Source organism: Desmodus rotundus, chromosome 3, assembly GCF_022682495.2.
Source record: "Desmodus rotundus isolate HL8 chromosome 3, HLdesRot8A.1, whole genome shotgun sequence".
In the NCBI taxonomy this organism is placed as follows: Eukaryota; Metazoa; Chordata; class Mammalia; order Chiroptera; family Phyllostomidae; genus Desmodus; species Desmodus rotundus.
In genome coordinates, this window is record NC_071389.1 from 68,476,638 (window position 1) to 68,487,940 (window position 11,303).

The following is an 11,303-nucleotide window of genomic DNA, read 5'->3' on the forward strand; positions in this document are numbered from 1 at the left end:
GACATTTATTAAATACAAGGAATAATGGCATTAAGAATTGTGGGATTTGTGTATAGAACTAATACATACAGTTTTAACATTTCTAATGTCCTATTCTCTTTCAGTTAAAGTACAGCACTGATTCTCAGGGACTGGAGAAGGGAAGAGCAATCCTATAGGAATGGGGTGTGGGAGGTGGTGTATCAGTGTCTCAGGGGAATTTGGCCTGGTCATTTGAAAAAGTATAGTCAGTAATGACTTGTTTTTATACTGCACTCTACTGAAAGTAAAGTAAAATCCTGTTAGCCTGGTGGACATATGCAAAAGGTAGGGGAAATATTGTAGAGAATATGGGTTTTTAAATGAGATCTTTTATGGTTTTAAAATTATTACCATCAGTTATAGAAGAGTAGTATTAGTGGTCTGAGTTTTTGATAATGAAGTTATATTGTTTAATATTTTCTTATCTGGGTCTCTCCTTTGTTAAAAAATAATCAGCATATCTATATTTCTTAAAAATATTTTCAAAATACAATAAAAATACATTTTTAAATGTATATGCTGGCTCCAACCACTGAGTTACATTGTAAAATTTCTGTAACAAGTTGCTGTTTTTGTACTTGACAGCATGCTTTTCCTCATTAAAAAAAAAAAAATGTTATAATTACTAGCAGCTAGATCTTTAGACCAGCTCAAAAAGCCATAAAGTATCTGAACAGTTACTGTGTTGGTAAAAATACTTCATGGGACAATGAATTCTGTAATACAGTTCAGGATGCCAGAAATACATGTGTTCCTATTATAGAAGAAATGGGAGCTTCCCTTTTTCACCCCTACATAAAAGTGGAAGAACAATACAAGCATTTAGTAGTGGTTCTGTGGCTAGGCAGGCAGAGCTCAGATGGATTGGAGTGGTTTGGAATAAGGACCTTAAACGCTTTGGGGAAGGGTATATAGGGCATGTTTTTCAGAGATCCAAGCCCACGCTGAAATAACATTTCTCTGCCCCAGGTTATTTCCAATTTCAGATCTGACACACTAGATATTCTTTTTATTTTGGGGGCTTCTAGGACTGGTCTCCTACTTTCTTTAACAATGCAATTACCTATTGCTTTCTGGCCACAGTTTCTCACAGATACATTCTCAAATACAGTTCTTCTTTTCCTACACTTTTTTTTGGAGTTATTTTTAACAGAGGCACTAAAATATGGAAAAACATACTGGGACTAAAGAGACACCACTCTATACTCTCCTTTAAGAGGTTTGATGCCATGTTTTAAAAAGAAGGTGAATGTGTGCTCTTCCCTCTCCTTCTGATCCTATCCCTCCCTCCCTATTCTTCCATCATATCCTACTGTGGACTGGCCCTGGGGCAGATCAGAATCAAGGAAAGCAAGGGGAAAGAGTGAGTACTGGGTGGACTTTCATGTGTAAAGGCTTTATATCTGTAAGTTGAGTTATGGTCTGCCATGTATATATGTTCAGTTTTTAAATTTTTAGTTTCTTTTTTAAAAAATTTAGGTTTATGTCTGGGAAAGAAATAAAGAAGAAGAAGCATTTGTTTGGGTTACGAATTCGTGTTCCTCCTGTGCCACCAAATGTGGCTTTCAAAGCAGAGAAAGAACCTGAAGGAACATCCCATGAATTTAAAATTAAAGGCAGAAAGGCATCCAAACCTATATCTGATTCAAGGTAAAAGTTGATCTGTGGCTTAGTTTTTCTTTTTAGCTTACTTGTAACTAAAAATGTATGTTATTTAGTTTCATTAGTATATTTGAAAGTACAAGTGGTAGTTACCCTGATTTGTTTTACTGTTTATAATTTTTTGCTTAGACAAGGTACAGAGTGTTAATGCTAGATGTTTATTAATTTATTTTAGATCTTAGGTTTTCCAGGAATAAGTCCTACTGATGTGGTTAGCAAACAGCTTAAGTATTGGCCTGTTTGTTTGTTTATTTCTCATTTATTCATTCCATTTATCAAGCCTCTTACTATCTAAGTGCTGGGGATATAATAACAAAGAGGACAGACTTTGTTTCTGCCCTGATGGGGTTTACATTATAGTGGGGAAGTGAAAAGTGATTAAGTAAAATAATTACATGTCATGCTAGTGCCATTTTGGAAATAGCGTACAGATTTAGACTATACTGGGATGGATAGAGAGAATTGGGTCTAGTTAATTTAAGGAGGAGGGTTGAGGGAGGCCTATTTACATTGAAACTTTAAAAATGAGAATGACCTAATAATTTGAAGAACAAAGGGAAGAATACTCTAGGTAGCAGAAATAACAAGTATGAAAGCTGTGAGGCATGTTCTGGGAACTCTTTGAAGGATTTTGAGGTAAGAATTAGGGTTGGAAAGTAGCATCAAGTGTTGGAAAGGTTAGATGGGGCATGAATGTATAGAGTCTTTAAGGTGTCATGAGGACTTTTGGTTGTTTCCTGCAAATAATGGGGAACTATTTAAAGATGTAAGGATTGGATTATCCTTTAAAAATACCTCTTTGGAAAAGATAGGTAGAGAGGTAAGAATAGAAGCAAGAGAAAATTTAATTTAATTAAAACTCTTTTTTAAAAATATTTTATTTATTTATTTTTAGAGAGAGGGGAAGGGAAGGGGGAAGAGAGGAAGAGAAATGTCGATGTGTGGTTGCCTCTCATGTGCCCCTTACTGGGGGCCTGGCCTGCATCCCAGGCACGTGCCCTGATTGGGAATCAAACCAGCGATCTTTTGGTTCCCTGGCCGGCGCTCAATTCACTGAACTGCACCAGCAAGAGCTAAATTAAGACTCTTGAAGTTGTCTAGGTAAGAGATATACTGCTTGTGCAGTGGTAGGTGGTAACAGTGAAGTGGAGAGAAAATAGATTGAGGATCTCTATTGGAAGCAGAATTTATTGGCTTTGTAAATTAATTAAATTTATAAAAGAAAGGGAGGAATGAAGTTAAAACAATGCCTAGATTTTTGACTTGAGCAGTTGGTGGGTGGTGGTGTCTGTTACCAAGATAAGAAAGAACAGAGTTTGGCAAGGTGAATGAAGCATTCTTCTGTTTCATACTCATTGAGTCCAAGATTCTTAAGGGGGATTTCTAAGTGGTGGTGATGATAGGTACAGACAATTGGGCATGTAAGTCAGGAGCATAGGAGAGGTCAGGACACATGATATACATTTGGAAGCCATGTGAATGAATAAAATTACCTAAGGAGCAAGAAGAGAGAAGAGACTGTGGCCCAGAAGAATGCACTGATTTTATTTGGAGATTTGGAAGAGGTAAAGTAAAAGAAAGAGACTAAAAAAGAATGATCGGTGACACAGGAGGAAACCAAGAATGTTTAGTGTCACAAAACCCAAAAAAGGTAGTATTTCAAGAAAGATGGGTGTATTAAACAGTATTGAATGCTAATAAAAGGTGGATTAAGATGATAGAAAAATGTTTGTTGGATAACATTCTGTTATTAGTGAGTGACCTTGACACAGTGTTTTTGAGAGTTAAAGATAGAAGTCAGATTGAAGTGGGTAGAAGTGTGATTGAATCTGGCAGTGCCCAATGTGTATGTCAAAACTGGTCTTTTTCTACAAATAAGGGGCATAGGAGATTCAAAATTGATAATAAGGAAAAGGGCATAATCTTTTAAGAATTCTGAGTGGGAAAGGGGAAAGTGGAAAGGGTGTATTTCTTGAAGTCTCAGTAATTTTACTGTGAAGGGGTATAGACAAATGAAACTGAAGAGGGGTAAGAGGGGTAAGGCAGGAATCAAGTGATAGTTTTTTAATAGGTGGAAGTTAATTGGAACTTTTTTTTTTTTTGGTGCTAGTAGGAATGATACAGTGGAAAAGAAGAGATTGGTATAGGAGATAGGGGAGGTAATTGAAGATGTTGTAAAGTCTTCGAGAAGCCAAAAGGGAAGGGATTTTAGAGCCTAAATGTGGGAGTAGCCTTTGATAAGAGGACTCACACCTTTCTGTTGAAATGGGTGAAAAAGGAGAAGATGGGCACAGATGCTGGTTCTGTTGTAGATTTGCCATTCAGAAGATGACTAAAGTTATTGCTGATAGCTTCTGTTTTCTCAGCGAAATAATGAGGTAAAGATAACTGAGAGGGAAATGTAAGAAGCAAATAAAAGGTATGAGGTAGTCATCTTGGTGAGTAAGAAAATGTAATTACAGAGTGTTGACACTGCTTCATATCCATTTGAGTTTGTAATAAAGTAGGTACTACGTCAAGAATTTTTTTTGCCCCAAAGGAAAGAATATGTGTTCTTATTACTTACAAATTTTATTATTAATCATTTGCTAGCAATTGCCCATATGATAATTAAGAAGAGGTTTGCACAAACTTTCTCATTCCTATCATGATTTTGATAGGACACTCCATCTGTGGTAGCTATCAGGTGATTTGATGCCACCAGGTAATGGTTGGGCTTTCTTTAAAGGCGTTCTTAGTTCTTTCTGGGTCCCTTGTATGAACTGGTCCTTCTAATCTGAGAGTACTTTCCTCAGTCTAGGGGTCACTTTTATAAATGTTATGTGATCATCTTTCAAAAAAGATTTATGCTCTCTCCATCTTATCCTTGAGACTTTTGATTATAGTTTAGTTATGTTTTGTTCCTCTAGCTCCCCCACTTGTATATACTTCCACCTTCATTCCCCAACCTTAATTTGGTGTCTGGAGGGATGGTCTGTCCTACTTTTCTGCATTCACCCCTTCCAGCCTATTGTATATTATTGTTCCTTCTTTTTGTTTGTTTTAATTTAATTTTCCTGGATTGGATAAGTTTCTAACAGCACTTAACCCATTTTATTAGCTTTCTTGTATACACATTTTTTGCCCTCTAACTACATTGTGACCCCTTTGCACAGGGAACATCTTGGCATTCTTTGTATGTTACCTCCTTTGTATGATAATGTTGAGTAAAACAGATATTTTGTATATTGGTAGTTACCCTTTTCTTCTTCTTCTTTTGTATTAATTAGGAGTGTCCTTGACTGTTGCTTTATTTCTTGGTATTGCTTGATATTTGTCTTTATATTTCAAAAATGGCTTTCTAGATCTTTCTTATTTTGCCCTTTGAATGACTCACTCACTGCCCGATGTGAAGGATTCCTTCCTCCTTTACCTCCGTCACCCTGGGCTTCCTTCTCTTTCTGATGAGCATCATTCAAGAATTATACTTCCAAATTTTATATATATAAAATTCGGATATATACATCTAAAGGCAACCCCTATTTATAGCCATTATGTTTTAACATAGATACTTCCTGGCTGCATGAGGTTAACTATTGAATTCCTAAATACTTTTAGTAGTAAATCCTTGGAACATTTAGGAATTCTGAACTCTTCAATTCTAAATAGTTTGTTTTTTCATTTTTAAAAAATTTTTTAAGTGGTATATATTCTTTGTAAGTGTATTAAAGAACATTTTTATTAAATCTTTTATGTATAAATATCTCTTTAAGTCAAGAAGTATTTTAATTAGAATTTATTATTTATGTATTTGAACAAACTGGATTCAACTTATTGTTTTTGTATTACTATTAATATAAAAATAAAATAAGTATAACCTCATTATATAAGTAGAGATGTGACTGTATACGTCCATTTTCCCCTCTTTATGCAGAGATTAAATATATAATAATTTTATATTTCAGGGAAGTAAGCAATGGCATAGAAAAAAAAGGAAAGAAAAAATCTGTAGGTCGTCCACCTGGTCCATATACAAGAAAAATGATTCAGAAAACAGCTGAGCCATCTTTGGTAAGAGAATATGTTGGTATATGTTCTCAAAGAAGAAGGATGCTTGAAATAACTGAGAGACTAATAACTTTTCAGTTAACTTTGGAACCATGCTCTTTAAGTGTATATGTGTGTATGTGTGTATATATATATTTTTTGTTTGTTTGTTTGTTTTTTCCAGGATAAGGAATCGATTTCAGAGAACCCTACCTTGGATTTACCTTGTTCTATAGGGTAAATAGAAAGTTATTTTCTCCTATCCTAGGAATTTTCTTTTGGGTGAAATGAGTATTTCTATTGTTATGTAATATAGTCGTTTTACCACTTAAATTCTTTATTCTCAGGAGAACTGAGGGAACTGCACATTCATCCAATACCTCAGATGTGGATTTCACGGGTGCTTCCAGTGCAAAAGAAACTACCTCGTCTAGCATTGCCAGGCATTATGGGTAGATATTTTATGTTCTTATTCTTTGTTAATTTTCCTGTAGACTCTTTTCCTTTGTGAAGTGATGATTAATAAATTTTTTTCCAATTGAAAGTGATACAAGTATGTTTTTCACCCTTTGAGAAGCAATCCATACATTGATTCCTTAGGTTGTTAATATTCATTTGAATAATATTACTTTTCAGAGCCGAAACATTCAAATTTTCCAATATGTTAGGAAATTTGCTATGTGCACAGAGGAAAGAGGTATACTAGCGTTTATAGGCTGGGCTTTTTTTCTGAGAGACCTTTTTATGTTCTTAATATACAAGAGTGTCTTGCTTTAGGAAGGCTTGATTATTATTATTATATATTTTTGCAAGTTCCCATCGGGAATATAAGTTCTTTAGTTACTAAAAAGATTTTTAAACTCAGGATTTTTATCAGTTGCAGATTTCTTTAATATTTTATCTAACTCTTCAGAAGGATGACTTTTCCCTCAAGTGTAATTATCAGTTATGAAAAGTTTCATTTACTTGGGGTCAGGGTTACAAGCTTCCAAGTTTTATACTACTTTTTGTTTATAATTTAAGAACTGCTCTAGTAAATTATATAAAATTCTAAATATTTAAAAGCTTAAAATGTAACATTTAAAAATGAATCATGAATAATCATAAGGTGTGCTATTTTTTGTCTTCTTACCAAGTATTATGCTAAGCTTTTTACATACTGTCTTGGTCAATTTCTTTTTTACCCTCACCCAAGGACATGCTCATTGATTATAGAGAGAGGAGAAATAAGGGAGAAAGAAAGGGAGAGAGGGATCGATTTGTTGCCTCTAGTACTCACCCCACCCAGGGACCCAACCTACAACCTAGATAATGTAATGTACCCTGACCAGAAATCAAACCCATGACCTTTCGGTTCACAGGACAATGCTCCAACCAACTGAGCCACACTGGCCAGGGATATCTTATAATTCTGGAAACAGTCATTTGATTTGTAGGTCCTGTTATTTTCGTTTTTACAGATAAAGAAACTGAGACTTAGAGGATTTTAAGTAACAAGCCCAAAATAGCATGCTTAGCAAGTATTCAATATAACAGAGCTGGGGTGTTAACCCGTGTAGTATGATTATAAAGTCTTTGAATTTAGCTGTTATGTTCTATTCTCCCTTTGTTATAAGGCTATAAAATCATTGACTTTTAGAGCCAAAAAGGACCTCAAAGATTATTTAGTTCAACCTCTTCGCTTAATCTTTTTACTTAAGAGAACATAGAAGATAACAGATTTGAATTTGGCCAATATTATATAGAGCTACACCCAGCATACCCTGACTTGTAGTTTGTGCTTATTCCAGTTCATTTCATTACTTCACCAGGCCTAGAACTGATAATCAGATACCCTTTATTCTAGTTTTATAATCTCTTTAAGCACGCGGAACAGTGTCTTGTGCATAGTAGGTGCTTATTAAATAGTTGCTGCATTGAATAAAGGAACTGAGTTTTTTTGTGTGATTGTATGTGTTTTTTAAATGATATAACCATTGACAAAACCTGACTTATGAATAGGTCCTTTGGTAAGAATTTGACTCAGCCGCATAATTCAAAAATTTCCTGATTCTTTTAAGCTTAGTGGAAAGAACATAGTTAAGGAAGAAAAGCTCTTCATAGGTCAGCCACAGAAGATGATGGAATCTAGCAAGGCAAACAGTGATCCATTTATATAACATTTATTGTTTAATTTGGCTAATTTTTGCCACCAGGGTATATACTTATAACACAGTGATAGAAAAAAATCAGAGAACATGTTCTGTGTACATTGGATGCTTTATAAGCTTAGTGACAGCTTTGGCCTTTTTTTCTTCCATAGTTTATCTGACTCCAGAAAAAGAACTCGAACAGGAAGATCTTGGCCTGCTGCGATCCCACATTTACGGAGGAGAAGGGGTCGTCTTCCAAGAAGAGCACTCCAGACTCAGAACTCAGAAATTGTAAAAGATGATGAAGGCAAAGAGGATTACCAATTTGATGAACTCAACACAGAGATTTTGAATAACCTAGCAGATCAGGAGTTACAACTCACTCATCTAAAAAACTCCATTACCAGTTATTTTGGTGCTGCAGGTAGAATAGCATGTGGTGAAAAATACCGAGTGTTGGCTCGTCGGGTGACACTTGATGGAAAGGTGCAGTATCTTGTGGAGTGGGAAGGAGCAACTGCGTCCTGACTGTAGGACTGAACATTATGTTCACTGCACTCTCATTCTCTGTAGGTACAGTTCAAAGCCCTAAAGAAGCCTGGCTTTTACTATCTTTCTTAGAAAAAAAAAAAGTCAAAAAATTCCCAAAAGAAGATGATACTAGCCTTAATGTGTGTGTACCTGTCAATGTTACGGATATTGTCATAAAAAGATATCTTTTAAAAATCAGAGCAGAGACTTAATTTTTTTAATCATAAGATTTGTAGAATGTTTCTAGGATAGGATATTAAAAATGATTCAAATCCATGCATGGTGTTAGGTAATTTTTCTAATTATTCCATTGAGTCAGATTTTGTGATTAGTGAGTATCAGCAAACAAATCATGTAGTTAGATAGCACAAGTATTTGAAAAAATTGTCTGTTTTGTTACCAAAATGTTGGAAAAAAATTATTTCAATACCTTTTAGATTTCATAAAGTGCAGTGTATATAATGCCTACTAAAAGACTGTAAAATATTGAAATTTTCTTTCAAGCAAAATGTAAAAAATATATTGAGCCTGTAAATTGCTCTGTGACTAGACTTCATTGTCGTCTTAATATATTCTTTGCATGTGCATATATATATACACATGTGTATATATATGTGTGTGATTATGTGACCTATGCAATACAAATTATGGGAATGGGCAGCTTTGGAGTATATATCCCATAATTCTTTTTTCAGGAATAGTTGCAGTATTTACACAGCAGCATTTCTTCTCAGGCTTTTATTGGGTGCTGTTGCTTGCTATGTATGAAGAGAAATGTGTCAGACAAGTTTAGTGTGTTCTGAGTAAGGGTGTGAACAACGTTGTTCATGGGCTTTTAGAATGCTTTTCTCTTTCAGTCCTTGTTGTTCAGTACCTAAAACAAAATCAAGTAATATAAACATTATCTCCTACTAGAAGTGACGTTTTCAAGTTTTCATGGCACATTATGATTGTAAATGTCTCTCAGTTTTAACAGTAAGTCTGTAGGAGTCCCATGAAGACTCCTGAAATGTCTGTAGTAACTGTTAGTCGTGTTGAATAAGTGTAGTATGAACAAAGTATTTTATTGCACAGGGTTAACAAACAGTATGTTGCCTACCAAGGCTACAGCTGTTTTATTACAACATTACCTCTTGTTTTTATAAAATGTACCAAGATTTAAATTGATAACTTTATTTTACATGTAAAAAAAAAAGCGATTTCTTTTATCACCAGTGTTAGAGTTGTCTTCTGTTTTATTTTTCTTTTGTTTTTGTTTGTTTTCTTTTTTAGCCAAAGAGTAAACAGAAGAATTATCTCATTTTGGTGGCTATTCATTGTATTCTTAAAAGTGATTGGTGGATTTTAACCTAAAAATTGGGGAATTTGCTGCCAAAATGAAAAATATATAAAGTGTAGTGATTGCAGAGCGGTAAAAATGTGGGTTAGTACTTATTTATTCCATTGATTGATTATTTGACTGTTTATAAAGAAAGTTGCTTTATTTCTTTAAACATCTTCAAAAGATGATCTTTTCTTCTCATATTATAGCCAAAAGAAGCAGAGAACTTCGTTGCCCTGCGTTTGGTTCCTGGTTGGCCAGGTATAAATGAGCTTTACAAAAGTGCGAATTAAAAACTGTCACTTCTGTTTACCTCCACCAAAACTTGATTTCCCCCTAGCTATTAATTTAAAGTTGCCTTTCCTGCAGCTGCAATATTTTGAATAACACACAGAGTTTGTGTTGATTTTGAATGTTTGTTTATGTCTAGGGGTAATGGAAAATGTAAATCCCGTGTAACCTTACTTACTCCACTTGTATCATATTATTTCATTCTCCCCAAAGTCCTTTAATTCTAACTGAACACCAGCAGTATTTTTAGTAACTCTTTGGCATACTTGGAAGATGATTTATTAAGCTGAACTGTCTTTAGACGTAATTATTGTGAGTGTCTGTTTTTATTTTATCATGGTGGTTCACATGGCTCTGATGTTCAGTTTGTATTTTTGAAATTGCTTTACTTAGAATTAAAACAGACCATTAAATGTGTGTATTTTTTAAAGAGCTAATGAGTTTTGGTTCTGTATTTGCTTAAAAATACACACTGGTACAGCAGATGACTACTTTTATTTTGCCAGGGAGCTAAGGATTTTCCAATTTTGTTATAAAAATGTTCACTTGAATTAATCTTCATAAAACTTTGCTTTCATTTTTCTTGTCCCCCTAATAATAGTAATAATTATTGCACAATAATCTTAAATGATCCTTAAAAATTTACCTGTTTAGCCAGGTTGTACACTTTATACTTGAAAGACAGTATACCTCCCTCTCTCTACCCTATCCCTGAACTTGAACAAAATTCAGACTTTTCAACTGTGTTTTTTTTTCTTTCTTACATAGAAGGTGTCAGGGATCATATAAAAGAATTTCCTATTTTTTTTCTAAAAAGCTTTGTACCTAGGCTACAGGAAGAAAAGATGTAAAAATACTACACCTTACTCTTTTAATTCCATTTTTGTTTCAAACAGATACATATTTATAAATACCCTGATAAAAAATGATAAATATGGGTTCTTAGGCCCTGAGGCTATCAAACAAGATCAGAACATGAGCTATCAGAGTTAATCTATAAATTCTAATGTGGGGATGATGAAGTCAGATCTTGTTAATTATATTTTTATTACTAAATGTTCAACAGAAGTGAGTGTTGACGGATATGTGAGTTGAGGATACCTCTCCTCTTATTTTGCAAGATATGTCCAAGTAGGCGTGCTTGGTTTATTGTGAATACAGAAGATTTCTGTTAGCGGTTTTGCGGGGTAGAACTAATTCTGTTTTTGGGGGCTACTTGATTGAGTTTCTATTAGATATTATTAAATTTTGATTGGAACATAATCTGACTTGCCTTGTTTAGCACACTGTTTTATAATGTGGTTCTAGAGTTGTTTGAC

General features: G+C 34.3%; 1 protein-coding gene across 2 annotated transcripts in view; it reads left to right on the forward strand.

The window, feature by feature from the left end:
• The window catches only part of MTF2 (metal response element binding transcription factor 2), a 66,345-nt gene extending 55,928 nt beyond the window's left edge, over window positions 1-10,417 (forward strand). For both annotated transcript variants that reach the window (XM_053920644.1, XM_053920645.2), the window contains 5 exons: window positions 1,501-1,671; window positions 5,628-5,733; window positions 5,894-5,946; window positions 6,057-6,161; window positions 8,012-10,417. In XM_053920644.1, the coding sequence (XP_053776619.1) occupies window positions 1,501-1,671; window positions 5,628-5,733; window positions 5,894-5,946; window positions 6,057-6,161; window positions 8,012-8,369 (793 nt within the window). In that variant the 3' untranslated portion in view covers window positions 8,370-10,417. The remainder of the gene's footprint in view (window positions 1-1,500; window positions 1,672-5,627; window positions 5,734-5,893; window positions 5,947-6,056; window positions 6,162-8,011) is intronic.
• Window positions 10,418-11,303: the final 886 nt, after the last annotated feature.